The 25669-nt window shown below is 42.6% G+C and overlaps 1 protein-coding gene across 1 annotated transcript in view; it reads right to left on the bottom strand.

Annotated features, from left to right (window-relative positions):
* Positions 1-25669, bottom strand: part of kcnq1.2 (potassium voltage-gated channel, KQT-like subfamily, member 1.2) — a 144883-nt gene that overhangs the window by 48927 nt on the left and 70287 nt on the right. Inside the window, exons 15-18 of the mRNA XM_070907431.1 lie at positions 4657-4732; positions 3629-3723; positions 2616-2656; positions 1336-1397 (exon numbers count right to left, since the gene is read on the bottom strand). Coding sequence (XP_070763532.1) covers positions 1336-1397; positions 2616-2656; positions 3629-3723; positions 4657-4732 — 274 coding nt within the window. The remainder of the gene's footprint in view (positions 1-1335; positions 1398-2615; positions 2657-3628; positions 3724-4656; positions 4733-25669) is intronic.

Here is a 25669-nt window from a genome sequence, read left to right as displayed (position 1 = left end):
ACCACTCAGTTTTATTTTGCCTTCATGTCAAGGCAGAGTGGGGAGAGAGAATAAGAGAGAGAGAAAAAGAGAGTCATAGGCAGGGGAGGCACTTCTGAACGCAGGTTTATGTTTCCAATCAGGAGATTGCGATCACAACATGTAGCCCAGAGCAAATGGGCCGTAACTCAATCACTGAGGGAGGTCTTCAGGCTCGCAGCGTATATTGGTTCAAGATCATTACTCCTCTCTCTGTAACAAAGGGGTCTGAGAGCAGCAAACGCATGCAAACATTAGAGAACATCAGTGTTGATGAGCAGACAGAGATGGGATGGTAAATGTGACGGGGAAATCCTGAGCTGGCTGACTTGAATAGAAAAGAAGTGGCTGCAGAATGCACCGTTCTGTTGTATAGGAGCTGTATTAATTTACTGTAAGATGTGAGAACAACTTGACAATAAGGTTTGCATTCAACTTTAAACACCAGTTTCATGAAAAAATAAAATAAAATGCTGCAGCGTCCAAACACATTTCCAAACGTTTCCAAATCCGCAAACATAATTCTACTTTCTAGTAATGCCACCAGTCAGACAAACAGACAACAGATGTAGCCGCACACCAAAACAAACAAACACATTTCATAACCTATGATTTGCACATGGAAAGACATGGAGGCAGATAGACAGGGAGGCAGACACATTCACAAACCAATCCAACTGGTACAACCATCCCCAGAGGGGAAAAGTCTATCTTGGCATCACACTGGCATCATTGTCTGCATCATGCTGGCATCACGTTGTGCCCGTTCCTGTGCGAGAAAGGACACGCCTAGTTACACCCGTGAGCTTCATAACACAGCTGTTGCCTATTGGCTATGCCTCACACTTTTCTCTTTAATGCTTCCAGTACTCTAATGTTCCCTTATGGAAACATAAACATCCAAGAATTGTCACCAACCAACCTACCTAGGATTACAGGAAAAAAGAAGGGCTGGCATGGAAAATCATCACAATTACCCAGCCGAGTATAGGAGTAAAAAACGACCAGAATGAACAGAAATGTAAGTGCAGCATGAACGCAGCACTGAAGAGATGCTGATAAGGCAAAGAGCAGTGAATGCAGGTGTATGTGTGACATTGGCACAGATTAACCGAGTCCAGCCACAACATTGGTCATATCAAAAGATTCCACCACACGCGTTCATCTGATAACAGACACAAGCAGGCAGAGTCACACGCAGACACACACAAACGCACAGGTATGCAGGCACATACACATACTAGGGTAATCTAGTCAGTTTATCTCTCTTTCTTAAAGACAAAACACACACACACTGGGCGGCAGGAGTGTGCCTACCTTATCTTCTAGCCTGATCAGTCGTGCTCCAATAGTTGGGTATTCTTTATCTTCCCCTTTTCCTGGCAAACGAAAAAAGGAAAAATAAGAAAATCACACATGTATAAACACACATACAAACATTCAATGCTTCTATAAATACATTTGCCTTGATGACAAGAATTTAAGACTGCATTTTGCAAGGAGAAGAGATCGAGAAAAACAGATGCGGAAAAGGGCATTTCGTCTCACTCAGATCAATTAATGTACACTCACGCACACATTACACACACAACATTATCTTTTACAGTAAGCGCCCCGAAGGCTCATGATTCTTAGTGAAATTATCCATTCATTCATTTCCTGCCGCTTTTGTGGGTACGGGTCACAGTGGCAGTTTACAGTCCCCTACTGCAAAGTATACAGGAAATGCACGTCAGAAAGAGTTATGAAACCTTAAAAACATGAGTAAACTCAATTCTTCAGATTGAAAGTTGAGTAAACTAAGTTTGGGTGGGTGCTGGCGATGCAAACTAGTGTTGAGAATGTTTAGATTGATATGCATACACAGTGCAGGAGACTTTATTCTAGCTACCATTAAATAATTATCAATTGTGCATTAAAGCTTTTAAAATCATCAAATGTTGTAATCCTGATAATTAGACTGAACTGCTTTATTCATTCAGCATGACATCATGTTCTTGTTGGGAAGGGGGATTAGTTTGCTTTGTTTTTCCCTAGCGAGTAGCGAGTGAGGTAATCGCCCCGCCAACTTCATAAACTATATGCTTAACTAGGATATTAAATGACTACAACTGTTAAGTAACAGAACACAACACAATCAAATATCACTGATTTCTATATATCAAGTTATGATTCTATAGATAACTGTTGATTCTTTTATTTCTCAACATTAACATTAACATTAACAAATGGACAAATAATACAATCTAATAAAAATATGAAAAACTTGACTAGATAATAAGCAGATACTAAATGATTGATTCCTAATTTATAACTAACTTTCACTATACATTCAAAACCAATGCACATACTTGAAGTACATTCTTACATGTGCACCCACATGGACATGCAAACATACATAAGCCTGTTTACAAATAGGAAAACACACGTAATGCACACAATGCCCACATGCAAACAGAGACACATATCAGGGACCTCTCTTTCTCTCATATTTAGTCTGGCACAGCTTGTGTAGGTCTGAGGCATAAACACAGAGAGGGGGTGAGGAGAGATGGCTGTCTATCAGATGTACACTGCTGCGTTTGCTGTGTATTTACCTGGAAGAAACATTCCTGGCTTCCCCAGTGTGCCATCCAGCCTGGGGGGGGGGGGGGGGGGGGGGCGACAGAAGAAATTAGACCGAGAGAGGTAAAAACACTGGCCAGATACAGTTGAGTAAACAGCACTTTAGTCCAGCTCATGAACAAAGCAGTAAAATAACATAAGCCAATTTATAGAGCCAATAAAATTAAACAAATGGCGTCAGCTCGAAGGCTATTTATATATCCGTGCTTTCAGAAAAAAGTTTTCAAGGGATTAATAAATGAATGCTATGTTCTTATTGAAATGTCAAGCTTTGAAAATAAACAATAATACTTGCAAGTTTCACAGTGTTAGTCATCTATAAATCTACTGAGGCAGGAAAAGCAGTTCAATATGCACTGTGAAGCATTCTCCTCTGTTCATCACCTCAAATTACAGGTGGATTTTTATCACGTCTTTAATTATCTTTCATTTGTGTTGGTGACCCATTTGATGCAAAGTGATCATTGCATTGTTGTGGTGTTTTTGTAAAAGTCAGATGTGGCCAGTGCTGTGATGACTCTTTCTTTGGATTTCATGTTGAATGTTAGGTTTTGGCTCAATGATTCTTTATATTGAAGCTTTATATCAACGTAGTTCGTCAGAAAATAATATCAAATAATCAAAGAATCGTCCTTTTCTTGATTTACTGATACATTGTGATGCCTTGCTTCTTCATGGGAGAAGGTTGGGCTGGTTTAAAAATTGCTTAAAAAAGTAGAGAGGCTCCTGTCTGTCAGATGAACAGTAGCAAACTGTCCTGCAGGAGTATGATCCAACTGACAGAAACTGTTGAAAGATGCAAAATGACTGAAAGCTGAATAGAGGCATAATTGCTAATGGAGCCATCTCTCTTCCTGTTGTCTTGATGTGACTATAAGGTGCTATCCAATAGAATGGTGCCAAAAAAGTGAAAAAGGCTAAAATCAACTGAGTTAGAGACAGAAAGCCAGGAAGAACGAGCATGAAACAAGGCCAAAGACGCCACCTTCTCTGCAGCTCCTTGATGCGGACCATCATGTTGAGGTGACCCTGGGAATACTGTTCAATCACGTCTCGCACGTCGTAAGGCTTCCGCGCTTGCTGTGGATAAATGCACGTGCACACACAATCAAAATCACACACACACACATACAGAGGGACACAAAAGCCATTGTCAACCCAAGCCGCTGTTGCTTGGTCTGCATGAAAAACATCCCCAACCCCCCTGGGTGCAAAGGGTTCATTGTTAACTCATTGTGTGTGTTTGTGTGTGTGTGTGCGTGCACTGACAAGTGCATGGTCATGTAGAAAGCAATCGTGTTAAGGTCCTTTCACAGCTTTGTTTAGTGTGACGTGGATACAAGCAGCATCAGAAAGAACCCAGTGAACTCTTTAGGGTATCCTTGGTATACAGAGTATAGCCTCTGCAGCTGACATCACTTAGGCCATAATTGAAAACATATAGAACACTTGGAAATGGTAAGAATATATAGGAACCATTCTACAATAACATGTAGCATGAAAATGATGGCCAAAGTATCTCAAACATGATTATGTTTTCTTTAACTGAAATATTTATTGTACAAAATTGTCTTACATAATTCTGCTGACTTTAGTGCTATGAGAGGCCCTGTCCTGCTGTGTGTGTGTAAGTGTATCTTTGCAAGTGTGTGTCTTTGTGAGTGCAGTACAGTAAGTGAATTCCTACTGTAGCCCCAGAGACAGGTTAGTAGATTTCCCATGATACTACGCTTGAACTGAAGTGAGCACAAAGAAGACATGCAGGTGCAAGTTTCAGGCATTTACACACAAACACACACACACACACACATGCACAACGGCGCTGCAGCTGATATATGCCCTTGGGCACCACTCCCCTCCTCATCCTGTATAACCGCACACACACTCCACGCACATACAACACACTTCTCTCACTCTCAATCTGTCTCTCTCTTTATCTTTGTATCTCTCCCCTCCTTTGCTCCCATTTACTCCGTAGAATTTCTCTCCTGCTCAGGATTTCCTTTTGCTTACCTGAAATTTCCTCCTGGCCACAAAGTACTGCATTCTGCGGAGGACTTTTACAGCTGATCTCTGGGCATGGGACAACCTGAGACAGAAAGGGAGACTGATTTAGTCCAAAAGGAAAACACTGATGGTTAAGTCTACAGATGTTTCCTTGCTGTAAAATGTGAAATGGCTTGTTTTGGACAAGCTGACTTGTAAAAAAAAAAAAAAAAGCCCAGTCTTAGCGAGTCTTGCTGCATTCAAGGATCGATGGACAATGTGTGCACCATGCAACAGCAAAACACATGCGGCCCTGACAGGACACCACACATGCACATGGACAGGTATGCAGTCATGTACACAAAAGTACACATTTAACCTACAACTGTATGTGTCAACACAGATTAACCCTCAGTCTCTATCAGACAGAAGGAAACCAGACTCAGTTTGCATTAAGAGGAGTTCCAAAACACATGTCCCTCGACTCAAAGCAGCACATCTGTGTCAACACAAAGGAAAACCCACTGGTATGGAGCTAAACACTGAAACAGAAACCACCGGAGGCAAACAACACACACACAAACTCATACTTGCATACCATAGTGACTGTATGCACTGTAGGCATGCACTTGTGTTTGTTTTTTTAAAGAGGCTCTCTGTGTGCTGTGCACTGGTGCTCATGTGATTTATTTTTCAGAAAATGCTGAAACGTGTCTTTGGATATTCCATGAGTGACAGCTGCATGTTTGGGTGATGTGTGCTATGAGTGGAAATAGATAAGGACAAAACATGGACTGAAATTTTGTTGAGTGACTGGATTTCAGAGGTCCAAGTGATTGAAAACACACAAATGCTGTGTACGTTCACAGATGGACACACACACACACACACACACACACACACACACACACACACACACCTCAGCAGATTGTTGTTGTTGTTGTTGAGTTGTTTGTTCATGATTAGGTTTAAATGCAGAAATAAATCACAAATGCTGACTTAATTTTCTAAATTAATTACTCCTTATTACTTTCCAGATCACTCCATAAAAGTTTAAAGCCTCAAACCTACAAATGGAAACATAAAGTCCAAACCATGGTGCCTTGGAAGACAGCTTTCCAAGAGTGTGGTTGAGCTGTGAACTAAGCGCAGTCAGTTTAAGGGGTCAGACTAAGAGGGTCCGTCGTCTCCCTTTAATACTGCCAGGCACTAGTCCGCTATGTGAGTGTCAATGTATTACACTGTTGAAGACCCCTTATATGCTGATTGATATATTATTACAGACTTGATTCTTATGCAAAGTGCGATAAAGCAGTATTTTGCATTACTTCAGAGTGCTGGATGAGCAGTTTACCTTTTTTGTGCCTATTTCTCTACCTGTCCTCTATTTCATGTCCAGTATCTCTCAGAGACAGATGACCTTTCAGCCATCTGTTGGTATCATAGACATCAAAGTTAAGCTGGTAAACTGCGGGACAGTGTGTGTGTGTGTGTGTGTGTGTGTGTGTGTGTGTGTGTGTGCGGGCAGTGTATCTGCTGAGACGGTGGATTAACAGCAGACTGACGTCACCAGATTCTTGCTGGAGAGATCCAGAGGAAGATGGCAGACATGAAATGGGGATGGAAAACAATCAGGTGCAACTCCAAATGTGAAAGCAAGAACAAATGATACATTTCAAAATTATGGTTAGGATTGCATTCCCACTTCCACACACTTGCCTGGAGCATGTGCACTGTATGCAATGACATACAGTAATGTAGTTTCAGAATGCACGGGATGTTTGCATGTGTGTGATAAGTGCTTTTAACTGTCTCCTGGAGCATAACTACAGCTAAAGATGAGTTCTTCTCCACTCAAACGGCCCTCAAACAGAAGATGAATGACTCCATTCTCATGTCAAATGCAAAAGCCTATGTTTTTGTATGTAGTGGGTAATGCGTGTGAGTCTGTGCTGTGTTTTGAACATTTCTCTCAAACTATGTCCCAATCAAAGCAGACACACCCACATGCACGCACACACCCTTGACACACACACACACACACTACCGTCCCCCTCCCCAAACAAGAGTCTTTGTGGAGTCAACAAGTCGCTCTGAGGTCTTAATTAGGCAGTGGGACAACAAAAGGACTTAACAGACAATGCGTTGACATGGGACCATAAAACACCAACATCAAAGGCTCTGTCTTTTTTCCTGCCCTCCATGCTAGGCCTGCCCAAGCTATAGGAGGAAATGCACACAAACAAGACCAAACATAAAGAGCATGAGGCCCTATTTTGGAAAAAAAAAGTCTACCTCCCACCTCCTTGCTCTCCATCGTCAATTGGGGAAAAAAAAAACACATGTAGGAAACAAAAAACATGCTCAGTTTTGATCAACTGTACCTCGCTCCCTCCTTGCCCTCCTCCCATTTCCTGCATTTGACACAAATGCGCACACATGTTCATTGGGTAAGTGCGATAAAAGAACAACACGGAGGGGTTTTTGTCCAACACCAAAGCCCCCCTCCACTCCATTAAACATTTGGCACACAGAAAGTGAAGGAATGTAATTTCCACATCTCTCTGCTCATGCTGCCCTTCAAACACTTGCCGGCCCTGACTCTGCTTCCTACTCATCTCCTTCTGCCTCCCCCTCCCTCTTTACTCTTCTTCACGTTTACTTTACATCTGTGGAGAAGATTTCACACACAGTGTATCCCGGGGACTCCTCTTGAGTCAGCAAAGCTCAGATCTCACCCACGACGACTTCAATATATTTTCCATTGTCCTGCGCTGTATGATTCATTCTCTATAGGGAGGGCTGGTTGTGGGTGTGTGTTTCTTTTTTTCTTTTAAGGATTAAACCCCAACTCCTAGCTCTTCTCAACAGACTCACTATTCTTCATTAGGTCAACTGTAGAAGTCATATACAAGCTGTAATTGCTGGACTCATGAACTGGCCTTGTCCCTCTCTTGAAAAGCTGTGACAGATTTAGCCCCATGGCCACCCCTGGACCCTTCTCTCTTAATAAGTTTTCTCTTTTTACATTTTCAGATGGTCACTTTGGAGATCTCGGAGTCGTCAATGGCAACTCTCCCTCATACCCCACCCCCTCGGCTCTTTCTTTGGCAGGGGACCGTCAAATATCCTGTGCTTCCATGGTGCGCCGCAATAACCTCGGAGTCAGTCAGGAGAAAGCAGCCTTAGACATCAATGTGCTACGGTCAGGGCCCAGCAAGACTGCTGGCCTGTGTGTGTGCTTCTGTGTGTGTGTGTGTGAGATAAGCTTTATGACTGGTGCTTTGGTCCATCAAAGAGATGTGCTCTTCTTCTGTTTTCCTCAAAAACAGACGTCCTTTTATCATATCTTGGAAGGATAAGATGACTACATTCTTTCAGGAATGTTTGATCTAAAAGTGATGGCATGCCAGAGGGTGCCGTGGTAAGAATTATAAGGGCGCAGTGCTAAGACACTATATCGTAACAGCCCAGTTTCCCCATTCAATGAGGGTTTTAAATGAATGGGCTTTGGTGCAGTTCTAACGCAACGTATACTCCCATGTGGATTCTCTTATGAGGGTTTTCAAAGTTTGAAGATGTTTATTACTTGTGAAAACGCTGTCAAGTCAAGTCAATTTTATATATATATATATAACCCAATATCACAAATCACAACATCATTTCCCTCAGGGGGCTTTACAATCTGTACAGCATACGACACCATCTGTCCCTAGACCCTCAATTCTCATAACAGAAAAGTCCCCCCCAAAAAAACCCTTTCAAGGAAGAAAATGGAAGAAACCTCAGGAAAAGCAGCAGAGGAGGGATCCCTCTCCCAGGACGGATAGATGTGCAAAATATGTCATATGTACAGAATAGACCAACATAACAAAATGACAGTGTCCAGACAAACATTTTCAGGTTGTTTTTGTGAAGATGTCCATTTACAGTAGAATACCACAACAATGGGTTAACAGCCAATGGTCCTCTTTTTTGCATTTCCATTTTATTTTGGTCATCTATGTTATGTTTCCATACAGCCAAACTGGCTGTTCTCATCTACATATCTTTATGATTCTGTTGTCAGACAACTAAATAAAATAGTTATTTGACTGCAGCTCATAAATGGTACCTGTTTTCTTCTGTCCGTCTGTGTTTCTCTGACTTTCTCTTTTTCTCAAACTTCACACATTCAGAACCTGAAAGACTCTGACGCTGAACTGGTGGTTAATGGTTAAATATGGCATACAATAGTTTCCCTCCTCCCTGTTTGTCTGCTCCAGTTGTTTCCATGTCCCCCTCAGATCAATAGACACTGATCAAGACATGCTGGAGACAATAGCAGCAGCCACACCACATCAAAGCCCAGTGCCCATTAAGAGCTGATGACAAAGAGAGAACAGAGAGAGCAAGCCATGTTTGATGTGTGTGGCCACAGAACAACAGGGGGAGAGAAAATTAGAGAGAGAGGCCAGAGATACTGTAGATCCGCTATCACTCTGACCTCCTGCATTTTTATCACAAACACACTGTGAAAGGAGGACATGTTTGTGTATATACATGTAGGAATGTATAAAGCAAATGCAGACAAATACAGTGCTTCAATATCTCTCACACATTTTTTTCCACACAGTGTAGCCAAACATATCTGCTGAATCTTTTTTTATTAACTTTAACAGACAATGTTGAAAGGAAACAAACCCTTGGTCAGTGAGCCGATGATGATGTGGTGATATATACTAAGGATTTCCATCATTAGATGCTATGTTGCTTGTTCAAAGTATCCCTACATAGTCTGATCTCATACACAAACACACACACACACACACACACTGTCACCACATACCTCTAAAAGGATGTGAATGGAAGTCTCCAGTCTTTAAGCTTGTGAAAGAATCCCACTAATGAAAATAATTCAGAGAGAGATGGTCGACATCCTGGTGACCCCAGAAAAGTCCCACCCATGTTTAACGTTAATGACGGCAAGTCTCACAACCTGTCATTATTTGAGGAGAACACAGACAGACGCAGCTCTTTCCCATCACACGGAGAGAAGATTGGAGAGGAGCGCACTTCCAACAAGTAGACTAATGACTGGTGAACTCTTCTTGACACGGCTCTAACTGCCAAATTAACTAAAGATTTGGGTGAGGAGGTTTCGAGTTAGACAGCTGGGAAAATGAAAAACTGCAGCCGTGGGAAAAAACGCTTTTTACTAGGGTATGAAGACCACAAGGAACTAAGACTGTCACTTGTGAAATACAGACAAAAAATCTAATTGCAGGTATTCTACGGATATGGTTTCCATGGGTTCTTAGATAAAATATAGATAGTGTTTTTTCTGTACATTTCAATACACTTCAAATATTAATTTGTTACCCCCCCCCGATGCATCCTACAGTCAATCCTCTTAAAATATGTCCTTGAAGTTCTTGCCATCGACAAACAGGAAGCAGTAACAAAAAAAAAGGGTTTGGGACAATGGCTACCTCAAACATGTGACCAGACTAATACAGGTTCCGAGGGTTAATGTTCCAGGCCTAAGGTGTAGCCTTCAGAGGAGGACGGGGCTTTAACTACTCTTCAAAGTGAGCCTAATTAGAGTGCCGGATAGATTTAGGGTTAATGACCCCCTCTTTGGTGCCAGACCTTCTTCTAGTCTAAATGTTTAGCCTAAGGTGTGTCAGTAATGTGGGCATGCATGTTAGTAAGTGTATCAGGGTAAGAGCTTTCTTTTCAGAGGGCATAAATAAATCCGTTTTTTAAGGGTGTTTAGCCACACTAGGTGAGAATCTATGGCAATGTCAGTTGGTGGGTCACTTTTTAGTCCAGACTGAAATGTAACTGAAAATGAAACTTTTGTCTAGCAACATCATCATGTCAAATTTATTATTTTGAGCATAACAGCCTCACAGAGCGTCGCTATAGACTCTAAGCCTGTCTTAAGGGAACCGCACCCACTGTTTTCCCTGTAAACCTGCACACACATCATCACTGACTGACACGCGTCCACTAGTTGGGATATGTCACTGTCCTATTTCCCAGCTTCGACACGTCAGCTCTCCAGAAAAACAGCAATATTAGCACATTCTCTCCCTGGACCAGCATATTCCAGCTACTGTATTTTAACAAGTATACTGCTACTAAATGGGAGTATTACTTGCCCCTCATTTCTACTTTTACAAGCAGTGTGTATGAGAGCATCTCTGCTTGCACGCATGTTTGTATATCTGTATAAAAGCTTGGCTGAGTGACTCGGCCCAGAATGACACGTGAGCAGTAGTAAGCCTTTCAACGGGCCACACACACACACAAATCCACATGCACCAGCATCTACTGAAAGCAACCAGACACATACATAGACATACATACCTATGCACTGACATCCAATACTATTCTTCCCTGTTTAGGCCAACATTCTTGATGTCTGGTGCGTTTGTATGCGTGTGGGTATGCGTGTGCATGTTATGAAGACAGGAGGGCGACTGGGTTTCTCCAGTGGGGGACAAGGGGGTGAGGTGGTGAAGAAGGATTTATAATTCATGGCCTAATAGGATTTGTTGCTGTTTAGCAGGATTAGGCATGTTAGAGAAAGAATCTATTTATTGCTGCCAGTCAGGGGGTCCCCTCGCCTGGGTGGGGTTTTTGGGGGTGGGTAGTGGTGAGGTGATTTTTCCCCAATCATTTTCTAGGATAACCCCTGGCACAGGGGCCCCTGAGCACCCAAGCCTACCCCCTCCCCTCAGCTCTTAGTCCCACTACAGCCACCATTTTTGGATTAAATTGGCTGTTTTCTCTTTCATAGCACTCTGATAATCCAAGCACATGAGCCCAGTGGTTGGTCATGCCAACACACATGGCCGTTCATCTGTGTTTGTGTGTGTCCAGGGACAATTAGCACCACCACGGCCTCGGGGGAGCAAGGGCCTGCTGGAGGTGACGGTCACAGGCCTGCATACGTTCAGCCTGGCTTAACCCTGGCTATGGACCAAGCAGGAAGACAGAGAAGAAGAAGAGAAGAGAGAGTGAGGAAGAGAAGAGAAGGAGAGAAGGAGAGAGAAAGGAAGAGATGGAGGGTGACCTGTGGGCCTTCTTAGCTAAGGGGCTTTCCTTTCATAAACCAATCGGTTTAGATTATGAAACCGTGCTCTTTTTCAAAAGAGCATTATTCTTTCATTCATGTGTGGTTGAGGCTACAGTGGGGGGCTGACTGACATTAAAAACTGCTGTTTAATTAGGCCTTTCTACAGTGGTCAGCCTTTTTGTTCCTGCTTTCAGCTACGGGAGGCCCGGTTGGCCTCCCTAATGGCTAATGGTGATTGCCATGTGTCTGTTTGTGTAGGAGAGAAAAAGAGAGGTAGCAGAGGAAAGATGTGGAGAGGCAGGAGAGATGGAGAGAGAGACAGAGATATGCATTTCATTTATTGTAAACGTATTGATTTCCATGCTCATAAGATATAAAAAGAGAGTCCTGATGATGACAATGAGCACTTACAGTACTTCTTCATGGTAGACTAATATTTACCATAAAGACCAGGCTCACAGTTTAAAGCATGAAAATGGAGGAAAAACACAACTATAGCATGATGAGATTACCACTATTTTGGGTCCCTTTGTCAGGAGAGGAGAGGAGAGGAGAGGATTTCAGATGAGGTATACAGCTGAGAGTTCTGGCCAAACACAACGCTGCAAGCTTCTTTCAAAACATGGAGAGGAAATTAGTGGGAACAGGTCAGCTAATGAACAACCCCATCAGTCTCTGTTTGGTTTTCATTTATTTGCACAGCGATAAAAGATAAGAGGCAAGCTAATAAAAACAGACAAACAAAATAATAAGGTGGCCAGTAAATTCATTCCTCTGAAACTCCCACACATTTCTTTTCGTACTTAAACTTGCTCAAAATCTAGTTTCTTCTGTTCCTGCACATCCAGCCTGCTTCGTCAATAATAAAATAGCATAATGCTGAAACTGGGAGTGACAAAAGAGAGAGAGAGTGATAGAAAGAGTGAGAGAGACAGAGAGAGATATGAAGTGTGGAGGGAGTGGTAGTGGTAACAGTAGTAAGTCGTAGTGGAGAGAAGGGGTTTATGGCAACAGATGAGGCTGAGAATGTCTTTGCAGACTTGTTTTAATAGCTTCCGTTCCTGGTCCTCCGTACAATTAGCACACTGCCTCTGTCTACGGGTCTGTCCCTGCCTGGACAGTAATTACACCAGCAGTCCAAACACATAAGCAGACAGACAGGCAGACAGGCAGGCAGAGAGACAGGGAAGCTGAGAAAGGCTGAATGGGGTCATATCACTGGCACTGCTACTTCACAACTCTTCTCATTACCCTCTAGTGATTTATTACTTATACAGTATAGAAGTTGAATTATTATAATTATGAGTTTTTTCCACTCTTTGCTAAGTCTCCTCAGGATTATGATGGGCTTCAGCTTACCCAATCATACAACCAGAAGGTAGCAGTAGCAGTTTAGAGTCTCTATCACCAGGGCTGCAGATTTGAGACCTACTTACGTCACAGTAATGAGGACTTGAGACTTCACTAAAGGCCCAACTTTTTTTTGCACCTACATCATTCACACACAGTGAAGGAAAAAACGCTAAGTGACATTAACCACTGAGCCAACACACCTTACACGGGTATATTTACAACTTACTTCATATAGCACATTATTCACATTTTAGTTTTGTGTATCCGATTGTTTCAATTTGCCCTTTCTTTGTCTCAACCAGCAATCCAAAGCCACTTCAGCTGCTTTTTGTTATAATCTATACCTTTTCGTAGTTTCATTCTTACAACTGTGCTATTGTATTTTTCTGCTGTTGAAAGCAAAAGTTATGTTGTAAATTTTAGTATACTTTCACTATTTGCAGTTACAATGGCTCCCAATTCCCCACAGGGATAGCTGAAGTTTTATTATATCAAAGCAAAAAGAGAGAGGAGTTTGTCTCTTCTCTTTTTTTCTTCTTTGAATAGTTATATTAACCTAATCCAGTCAAGGGTCAAGTTTAAGTTTTGGTGGGATAAGGTGAGCACAGTGTGGTGTCGTGTGACTGGAACAAATGACAGTCCGGATCAGTTCTTGTTTATGCGCATAGAGAACAAGTGAATAAAAATGGGAACACTGTTACATTTAAAAGGCTGACTATGGGCCATGATCTCACCTCTCTGAGTGTGTGTAAGCAGTCCGGGTCAGGAACTGCTTCTTGCTTGCTGCTATAGTGGGATCAGATGACTGTACACTGAGAGTTCACGGGCCCAGGAGGAGGTGAAAGATGATCAGAGGGCTCGGTGGGTGCAGCAGGGTCTATGATTGGTCAAATTGACCCTCCTAATGTTCTCTGGTGAGATGAGATGTGAGAGGGGAGTGTGTCAGGGTGTATTATGAGCCTGTATCACTGCTCTTAAGCTCCTCTAAAATTATATGCTTTTTATATGCAGCGCTGTTTTGAGTGTGACTGTTGGACAGCTGTTTAAGCAACATTTGAATACTGTTTGAGGCCCCGGGGCAGTGTTGACATCTTAAATGCTATGCTACAGAAAAACTTAACTTAACTTAACACTTTTGACATCATTTAAAAATGTTTGAATGTCCTATGAATATAGTTCCATCATGGTTTAAAATCAATTTGAGTGATATTTGTGTTATTTTTCCCAAGTTCTGCAACGGTGAGCAGCCAGATCTGCTGATCTTGAGATTGCGCTCCAAAAGACATGAAATCTAATTTGAGTGGGAGAAAAACAATAGCCAGAACATTTGGGACAATGTTGAAAACAGGAGCGGCTGCCAACCTTCAAAACAGAACACAGTGAACTGACTGTCCAAATTATAAGCCCAGAAGATAAAAGTAAACTCCAAATCTAAACAAAATGCTGAAGAATATATTTGTATGTTGTATTGAAATACAAACTTAAAGTAATAGCATGTCAAACAATCCTGCAGGTTTCAGAAATGATCTAAACTCTAAACAGTTAATTGAGTCTTAGCTTAGGGCCAAATATTGGCACACAAATATGAGACAGATACAGAGAATCATGCAAGGACACACACAATTTGTTGTAACTGATGTAACACTACCATGATATAACAACAATGACCTAATAACACGATGCGGTCTGAAAGCCAGGGTAATGAATATGATGAAAAATGACTTCCAACACAACTCCACATTGACAGACAGGAAAAACAGACACGCTGGATCCGCGCCCAGAGCATTAAATGACAGGCTGAAGTTCAGAGGCATTTATGTGTCATAATACTAAACTAACTTGAGATCAGCTGATATCTGTCAACATGCTTCACCTAACATTGGCGTGATACAACACTGAGCGAATGTGTCAGCAATGTTGACGTCAAACAGAAAAACTAGGAGACAGCGAGGGATGAGGAAGGAAAAATAGAAAATACAGGCCAAGTATGAAAACGAAGGAGGAGAACATGAAGAAGTGCGGGATTCGTCTTCTTTTCAAAGAGCTCGGTTATGAGAGCGGTTATCTGAAACGAGGCGCTGGGAACGGGGTGCAAAGCCATAATTGGATGCTTGTCCCCGGCCAATTTTTCAGGGCAAATTATCAACGCATGGGTTGGATTGCTGGAGCCACATTGTGGAGGTGGGAACAGTGGGAGCTTTGAGGGGCCAGCGTGACGTGCTAATAGAATCATTTAGCACACTGGGATAATGACAGCATGTGATGGATGGAGCGAAGGCCTTGCATCTGCTGCTGCTGCTGCGTTAGCCCTGCTGACTCACTGAAGACGTAGGTAGCGCTTCTAAGGGAGTGAGCATCAGGTTCTGTGTGTGCCTGTGTGTATATTTCTATATCAGAATGTGGGTGTTTGCATGTGTGTGTGCTGACACTGAAGTGTGTGTATAAGCATGGCAAAGGCCCCCTTGGCAAAATGCACAGAGCCTTGTCTATCTCCAAGCGTGTGAGTAAAATGATGACTGGGCATGTTGCTTTTGGAAAGCTCGCTGCGCTGTGCCATCTCGGCTTAGGACCGCCTTGTGTGCCCTCCCATACTCCCAAAAACAAACTGTCACTCACAGCTTGCCACTGACCTCCAAATTTCCAAACTCAAACAGGCAAAAGAAATATACTTTGGATAAAGAATAACTTTAGAAATGTAATCATTTCAAGCTTTTTTGTTGACACAGAATGTTACACTGGATCACCACTTCAAAGTTAGAGATTGTAGAGAAAATTGGAATAATTGAAATGTTGCATGTTGCCATTGTCATTACTGCAGTGCAGTAAGCGTCTGAGTTTATATTGTGCAAGTGTGTGTGTGTGCCCACACCTACAGAGTAGTGAAATGGGAGGAGTTACGTCAGGTAGCCAGGGGCCTATGTTTATTGTCTGCACAGACGATGTTCGGTGAATGGAAGTTCAGTCACTTTTAAGGACTGGGGCCAGTTTTAGTCATCAGTACAAAACAAAAAATATGTTTTATTTTCATGAAAAGTTTGTTACAAGACTAAAAACAGAAACAGAAAAAAACAGGTAAACAAGAACAAAAGGGCAATAAAAAAAACAAAAAAACATCCAATCACTGACAAAAAATTCTGTCTTATGGACCACTCTAGCAGGCTGAAGCTTGGGATTGTGTCTTTACAATTTTGGATGAAGTCAGTTACAACAAAATATTTTAAACTGACTACAGCTCTGATTTGTCCCTTTGACTGGCATCTTCCCCACACCAACCGCCATTGAGGCCAGTGGTTCTGCAGCCTTTACAGCCATTTGCCATGGCAAATATGATTTCCAGAACCTGCAGCTTCACTACTCATCATTATCAAATATTAATTAATAAATAACCTATTTTGATTATTTAAATCATAAACTACAACTTTCCTGGATGTAAGCCTGCTGTGATATTACTCCACTTTGCTAATCATGTTCATAGGTAAATATCAAAGCTCAGTAGATGACCAGCATGTGACCTGGTGTGTAGGATCATAAAGAAGAGGGTTGTATGTGCTATAGTTGGCCTGAAGCCAGTCCTGGAGGACAGTTCATACATGAAATTGTCTTCATGCAGGAGGCGAAGTAGCCTGGAGATGTCAAGAGAGGTTCTTGTCCACCCCTGCGTGGTGCACATTGCTGCACTATGGGAAGCACAGCCTCACATACAACACACACAAAAGCTCATATGTGTATTCAACGCTCCTCTCACAGATAAGGATACACATACTCACAAAAAGACGGCCTTGAACACATGCACATAGAAACAACAGAGAAAGAAAGGGGAGGGGGGGGGTGCAAGAAAAGGGAAAGAGCGAGAGAAAGGGCAGTGGGAGAAAGAGTGCAAGATAAAGAGAGTGAAAGAAGGGCTTCACAGACAAAAGAAAAGTCAGTTACACAGGGAGCGAGGAGGGCAGGGAAAAAAGCACTGAAAAACGAAAATCAGCACAAAAAAAAAAAAGGGCAGAGAGGGAAAAAAAACCCAGCCTTCAGCCTCGGAGTGGGAGGAGTGAGAAGGAGAGGCAGCAGAGGAGAAGGAGGACAGAGAGAAAGAAAGAAAAAAGAGACATGGAGAGAAAACGAGAGAGAGACAGCGGAGGAGGAGGCGGAGAGTGTTAGGCCTCGGGGTGATTAAGCCCGGGGTCTCCTCTCTGCAGAGACACGTGCGCAGACTTAATCAAGTCGACGCCAGCCAGCCACATTTCCACATTACTCCCTGGCCGCCTGCCTGACAGGTCCGAAAGAGGAGCTAAAGGAGTCCGCCCCACACACCCACCCTACCAACCCTCTCCTCCTCCTACGTCTCCTCTTCCTCCTCCCCGTCTTCCACCAGGCCCCAGAGCGATGCCAGAACACATGTGAGCGGCGTTGGAGGGAGTGGATGGGTGTAAGTCAGAGAGCAAAGAGCAGAAATACTACTGACTCCACTAAATGAAATGTTATTAGCTGGGAGTACCCACTACTCCCCCTGAAATCTCGGCTGTTCTCTGCTGCTGGTGCAAAGGAAGCCTGCATGATAAAATCTATTGACTTGAGGAAGACTGACACACTGTAGTTTTGGAAGTGTGGCAATTTTTAGAGTTGTGGCCCGAAAATCATTTCTGAGAAGACTTTTCAGCCATCCTATTTGAGCATGACGGGAATGAGTGTGATTATGTTTCTCTTTTAATCACATTACACACAGACACGACCACACACACAAACACTCATACTGAAAATACAACAGTACACACCCTCAACCACACTCTCTCAGTTTCATAGATTCAGTTAGTTGTATTTTTGACATCCTCTCGCTCTAAAACATTCTGTGCACCTACCCTCCCTTCTCTTTTCTCCCCCCACTGCTCATATTTCACGTTCACGCTCTTTATTCTCTCCTCACTGGAGGCCAAGTGGGTCTGGGCCCAAGGTGGGGTATAGCGATGTCATTTAATAAGCAGCTTAACTCTAGCACACACGCCACAGAGAACGACCTGCACAGGCATCTACACTACAAAAAATGCCCAACCAAGACTTTTATTCTATTTTATTCTGAATCAGAATATCTGTATGTGAATCTATCTCAACATTAGTGCAATGACATCAACAACTAAGAAGCAGTCATGAAAAATACATTGCTCTTCATGTACAGTGTATATTCAGCCTTTGCGTTTTTTGCAGCAGAGCTCAATGTTATTTCACAACAGTGAGGCCTGCTTACGGCATTTCCAGTAATGGGCCAACTTCTAATCTCCTGGAGTGAAAGTCCCTGATAGAGATGGAAACAAAGAGACATTTGGTTCCACGCTGATGTTTCTGAAGAACTACTGAGGTGTAATTTCAACGTATCAACGAAACAAGGGCCAGCCTGTGCCACTCTAATCTGTCCTAAAATTATGCACAGGTGGTTTGGTGATAAGGTTAGGAGGTGTAGACACAGTGTGTGTCAGAGCGAGTGTGTGTGTGTGTGTGTGTGTGTGTGTGCACTTTCGAATCCCCTGGCACCATATCAAGCACAAAGCTCAATCCTAAACATATGCATATGTGTGTGTGCGCACACAAACATACAAGGGGGCCTTCAGTGGTCTCCTCTGACCTGTGAGTGAGGGCTAATTAAGTGAAGGGAGATGACAATGAACAAGGGCCTCCCATAGGCCAAGCCATCACTCAGGCCTGCTGTAATGAACACCCACCTACAGGTGTTCTGATCCCTAGACAACTCCACACACACACACACACACACACACACACACACACACACACACAAATACCTCCTTTAACACATAAGGGTGCATACACAAACATGCTGGCTTTCATATGTACATTATTAATGCATGCACACATATGGTAGCAATACACCAGAAAAAAAAAGCAGTTTGCATTCCGACATACTGTATACTTTGGTGTTACACAACAACACACTGACACATACACATATGGACACACGCACACACTGACATTGGTGGGTGGTGCAGCAGCTCTGTGGGCCCTCTGGTCTTGTTTTGCTGTGGGCTGTCACAACTGCAGCACTGACAGTTCATTACTGAAGAGTCCGCCATCAGAGACAGGCATGAACACACTAACATCTGTCACCTGGTCCACTGGACATCAAGCTCCATCAAACAATAATCACACATGAGTTGTAAGTGTTATATAGACTTAGAAACTTGCACTAGGAAAGCCACACAGCCTTATTGGATACTTTCCATTTCCTAATGCCCAAATAAAGTGTTTTTTTTCTCTATTGGCAAGGTGGTGTCATCGATCATATATGGTATTTTTGACTTGATGAAGGCTCTCAGGAAACGGTAACCAAATCTACCCTATACGCCTTGATGTTTTCATTTCAATTAAGAATAATCTGCTGCATGAATTATGTTACTAAAGCAGCCTCCCTTCATGGCGAAGCACAACTTAAATGTATTTCCCTCTCAGATTAAGACCAGGTCTCCCCTGATGACTCGCCTTTTCCATTTCCAATGAATGATTAAACTTCACCATTTCATTTCCTAGAAACATGCCAGGTTGAGTGCCATGGCTATGCCTGGAGCACAACTTCTGCCTACATTTTATGGGCTTAATTAACAGACCCTAATTGCTTCTGAAAAGAAAGAAATAAGGCAGCAAGCGGAGCGCATCCTACTGTTAACGGATTATTTCCTCTCTGAAAACAATAACAGAATGTTCTGGTTTGTTCCCTGGGGGCCAGTTAAAGATTCTCTGCCTCAATATTTGTTACAGACTGGTTATAAATGTAGAAGCTGGTCTTGAGTCCTCCAGAGCTGTGAGTCTAAGGAATGATACTGAAAAGAGATTGAGCGGAGAGAGAGCTCATTTGTTCTGAAACGTAATATTTTCCCATGTCACAGCAGTCATCCGTAAAATTAACCTTGGAAAAACATCAATTAAATATGGAAGTCTCTCCAACTTTGATGAGTTTGAAGCTCACACAATCCCTATTGGCGCAATCACTATTCTGCATGTAATGAGAAAGGCTTCTAGCCAAAACAAAGGCAGCCCGTTCAAAAGAACATGTTTTTTTTTCCCCTTCCCTGGTCTTTCTAGTACTGTGACGAGAGGAAATTAGTCTCGACATCAAAGTCTGAGGAGGAAGTGACTCTCTTCCCCTCCTCGGTGTGGAGTTGTCCACTACACCTGACACACGATGGGAACACACACACGTACATGTCCAAATACACCGCCTCGCCATTTTGTTTCCGCCGTCTCATATAAACCCTAACCATGATATCATCCGAGGGTGTAATGGCTGGTTGGGGGCCGCAAACACCTCAAGATTTCTCAGAGGCCCGGAAGAAGAGCCATTGGAAGTTTTATATGGTGGGAGAGTTCGCATTTTGTGGGGGAGGCTCGTCCTGCGGTGGAATGCAAATATTTAGCTTGTCCCTGGTATAAAATGAAAATTACACAGTACGACAGGAATACCTGTGCAGCTACCCAGGTGATCGCCAGCCTGGCTCCATCCACCAGGACGTAAATATAGTAATTACCCACAAGCCTCATGGGCACAAAGGGGAGTCAGTAAAGCAGTCTTACTGGTTGTTACTGGATAATGATTCATGACTAAAAATGAACTTGTGCTGGCACAGCAGGACTGTAGATGACATAACCAATCAGGGAGGCCATGAGAATGTTTCTCTGAGATTTAGGGTAGACGTAAATATTTGTTGCTCTGTGATAACGAGCAGGGAATTTATTTGAGTGGGAGACACAACAGTTAAGAGCCGGGTCAACATTACTGCTTGAGGAAAGTAGACCCGGGTTCACACTCCAACAAGAAAGCGTGAGTGTGTTTGTGTGTGTGTCAGTGAGTGGGAAGGGAGGGGTTGCATAGGTTCACTGCTGCCATTTTCAGGCAACCCCCATGACCCTTATGTCACTGAGACACGCTAATACATCCCACTGTCTGCTAATGCAACCAAGCTGTAGCTTGTGAGAAATAAAGGCCTCTGGCCATGCAGACACAAACACCTCCACTGTTTACATAGTGTAGTCTGACACTGTGTACAGTGACCAGTGGTGACCTGTGCTAGTGAATGAGACAGAGAGACAAAAAAACAAAAAAAGGAGCAGATAGAACAAAGTACACGGAGAGAGATGTCGAAAATAGGGTGAGAAAAAAAAATTACGAGAGTAAGAAGTTATGAATTGTCTGAAACAGGACAGAGAAAGGGAGGGAAGGAAGAAGAGGGACAGTGCCCCCTACAGAGAGGACAGAAAACTCTGCAGTGACCTTGACATTGAGTGAAAAAGACAGATGAAAAAAATAGAGAAATAGAAATAGAGAAAAGGGCAGAAAGAGTTTTGCATACTGTGCCTGATGCAATGGCAGATGGATATTACTATATCAACAAGTATATATGTGTACATTTGAAGTTATAACATACAGCAAATAATACAAAAAACTAAAATGTTTTATTCACATTAAATGATGGGCAGTTTGTGCGGCTGTACAGAAAGAAGTTATTCCATATTTAAACAGATGATGGAGGCTATTTTGATTTTCATGCACGCTTACAGTCAGTCAAAGCATTGTATCCTTCAGTACAATGCTTTGCATTATCCTCACCACATATTTTTTCAAAGTGACTTTTTTTTTTTTGCATTTCTTTCATGTATTAAGCCAGTATTTGATGTGCAGTCTATTAGTGTGCATGTGTGCATGTGAAAGTAAAAAAAGACTGTCCTCGTATCCACATGTGTCTTCTCCTCATGTGTGCGTTTGTGTATTTATGTGACTTATGTGCATGTCTTAGTGCTCGCTGTGAGCGTGTGTGAGTGTTTAAATGGATTTTCCAGAGGCCTACAATACCAGTGCCATGTGTGAGAGGTTCTTTCCCTCGTATATTGGCCATGACACCCTCCCTCCCTCGCTGCACAGCATGGCAGCCAGCAGCACCTGCTGCACCATAAACACACCTGCAACGCAGTAAAACCATGGAAACACCCAGCATGGAAAAACTTCACAATAGAATACAATATAATAGAGACGACCACACGGCTGCACAAAGACTACACACACTAGCTGTGTACAACATACTTTTTAATGTGTTTTTGCCATAAAAATAGCATAAAAATTGAAATATAATTCTACATTCAAACAGAAAGGAGACTGTTTTGGGGAAAAAGAGGATGACAATGATCAGCATGAGACGTGCGGCAGCCTATAATAGACTATACTGCAGAGGAACTTTGTTTTGGTTTTCAATGACTAAAAACAACAAATCGGCCTAAAAATTATAAGTATAGCCTACATTTGGTCAACTCACAGTAGTGCTGTACAGCCTCCCTGCTCTTCTTGCCAGCAGGAATCTTGACCTCAGAGTTTTCTTTATTCTGGACTCCTTGTAGTTTTGGGGCTGGCATTCATCTTCATAGAGGACTGTTATAACTCAATGGAGGTGGAATGGCTATTGAAGCAGCTCATTTCCTTATCTCTTGCTATCAGTCAAGGATGGGACAGGTCAAACATTGTTCAGGAGTCCAATGAAAATTAAGGCAGCCAAAATAAGATTGTAGGAATGAAAAAAATCTTCTTTTCTTTGTAAGAGAAAATGCAGAGGACATTAACCTCACCTTCCCAGCATCTCCCTCATGTCAGTGGAGCTGGTTTATTGAAGCTCACACTGAAAGCCCTCCAAATGTGATTTTAGTGTGTCTTTCAAGATTCGCCTTCCAATGCTGTCACTGGTTGTAGTTCTGGTCAAGTGTTGCATTTTATAGAGGGTTAACTTGGGCTGGTGAGAATGTCATTTGGTTTGCATTTGGTCATAAACCAAAGTATTGAACACTTTCAAAGTTTGACCTGATGATAGCTTTAGATGAAAAGAGAAAGGATCACCAGAATGACTAGGATTTGGGGGGGTGTTTGAATTCCTTCAAACTTGACTTTTTGAAACTAGTCAACATGTGTGTGAAATCTGGAATCGCCCACTACATTCTTAAATTATGGCTAAAAATCTATTTTGAGGTCAGTGACGGTTGGGGATGATTTTGTGGTTCTTTTTAGAAACTTAAAGGAAAGGTCTTACAGGAAAAGCAAGAGGAAGATAGCCGTTGGGTTCAGTGGTAATGGTGTGATTAATTTTGGATGTTTATTTGAGGTTGTCACACTGACGGGACGGGTGACAGGTGCTGAAAGCAGGTCCAAGTGTGGACACTGGATGATGGTTCGCAGATGATGGTTTCTTTTTCCAGAACCCCTAGCGACTGGACCGAGCCCAGTTGGCTAACTGAGGGCAATAACAGGACTGTTTCTCTCGCTCTCAGTTTATTTCATTCTCTTTTTTTCCTCTCTCTTCCTTTCTGCCTCTCCTTTTCCTTCTCTCTGTATCCACCTCCCTCTTTCTCTCCCTCTTCCTTCCCCCAGCCTCCCACTCCAGCTTCTTTGGAAGGGCCTAATAGGACTCAGAGCTGGAAAGGAAAATATGGACTTTGGAAAAAAAAGACTTGTTGCCTCCCAAACATCAGGGCTTTGGCCTAAGTAATGTGATACAATCATACCCTGTCAGTGATAAATACTATAGGAACAACTTCTGTCATGTGCTTCTTTCACCAGGGAGAGAAGAGAAATATATATTCCCACCCTTTCAGTATGTGTAATGTGTACCATAATAGTGTGTGTTTCTGCGTGTGTCTTCTGTTTAATGCAAGGATACGTGTCACAATTAACCCCACGTGGAACCTCCAGTGCGTGTGTGTGTGTGTGTGTGTGCCATGTCTTCCCAGAGCTATGCGGGTCCTCCATTAAGGCCAGTCAGTCAGCCAGTTAGTCATTAGGAGCAAAGTTGTCACTAGTGGGCCTGAAGGTCATTCATCACCTAACAGGCCTACAAGACAGGGACAGGGGAGCTCTCACTCTGCCAAACACACACACACACACACACACACACACACACACACACACACACACACACACAATATCCACTGAAAAAGGCACCAGGAGGTTTGCTGCAATGGAAGGCAACTTGAGATGTATGCATGGATAAGACATGAGACACACAAAAATACATGCACACTGATAATACATAAGCACACTTCAGACTTCTTCCCTCTCTCTTAAGTGCACTAACATGTTGCAGGTTTATGTCCCCTCCTTGTGAGTTTTATTGTACATGTAACAATATTCGCCACATAATAAAAAAGGCTTTTTACAGGGTCCGGGCTCGTCAGTGGAGGGAGCGGGTGCAAAGAACAACGTTAATATCCAATATCACCACGCTGCTCAGGGCCCCTTTTTATGATAATTCATCACACATGACGGCATATTCCTGCTTTAAAAACAATTATACGGTTTAATTTGCCTGCCAGTCAAGCCCTTGCTGCCCTGTCAACCGTGACAACCCCATGAGAAAAGAAAGATAGTAAACCACAGTAAGTGCTGTTAGGATAATACCTGCATTTTCAAAGTTCTCGGACAAAATGTTTTTTGCGTGTATTTGTGTGCTATGTGACTGCATGGCAGTGGAAAAGCTCCATCATTAGGCCTATTTAACCTGCAGTCTTACAGTATCAACTGAATCATCCACATGGCCCAAATCTATCTGAGCTACAATTCAAGACAAAACACCTTTATTCACTTCCTTTTCATTGTGGTTGATTGTGAAGCTTTGGCAGACACTGAACATAATATCAGTTTGAAAGTTCCCTCTGCGTGACTGGGGCTGGTGGGAGCTGAGATTTGAACCGAATATATCACAAGTCCCTGATTTAATCTCATAATAGTCGGCTTTAATGTCCAAATGCAAGACATATGTGGCTTCGCTTTGGTTTGCTCACTTGGGCCACGTAGTACAATCTCCCAGGGCAAGACCCAGGAAAGGGAATTTGCATTGGAACTGAAGCGTTCATGCTAGTTTAGTTTGATGCTAATTAGCCGAGACATTATAAGCACCCTTTGGTTAGTAGATTTTGAGGCACTGTTAAAGATGATGAACATTTAGAGAAGTATATGTTTCATAAAAGTTTGACAATGAGGTAACAAACATCGAAAGGGTCGTAAAATATACGAAATTAAATAATTTAGGAAGATTTTACATCAATTAGATGAAAACAAATGCAATGAATACAAACATTACTGTAATGTTATAATGTTATCTTGGGCTTCATCCAACTGAACTCTGAACTGCTCTGAAACAAACACAGACCCCCAGTCATAAGTGTAACTCTCCCATTTTGTCTTTCTCTGTCACTAGAAATTGATTTCACACACACACACACACACACACACACACATATACATACACACACCATAGCTGTTGGTGGCAGCTCACATGTTCTCCTACAGACACACACACACACACACACACACACACACTGGGCTGCAGTGCTGCAGCAGTGGGAGTGTTGTGACTGAGGTAGGAAGAGCAGGGATTTGTTTAAAGCAACAAACCCAGGGGAGCCTCAGTTGATATGGACAATGATATGGATCCTTCTCTCTCCGTCTGTCGCTATGTGGCCCACGGCACACTAACCTCTCTCATTATCACATCTCCTGCTGAAACTGTTTTACACACCTTACTTCCAACACGACAGCAACACATTTCCTTTTGTCCGTGTGTGTGTGCAAGATAATATCCTGTCTTTTTCTTT

Source organism: Enoplosus armatus, chromosome 6 (assembly GCF_043641665.1).
Source record: "Enoplosus armatus isolate fEnoArm2 chromosome 6, fEnoArm2.hap1, whole genome shotgun sequence".
Lineage (NCBI taxonomy): Eukaryota > Metazoa > Chordata > Actinopteri > Centrarchiformes > Enoplosidae > Enoplosus > Enoplosus armatus.
This window is presented reverse-complemented; position numbering and strand designations above follow the sequence as displayed.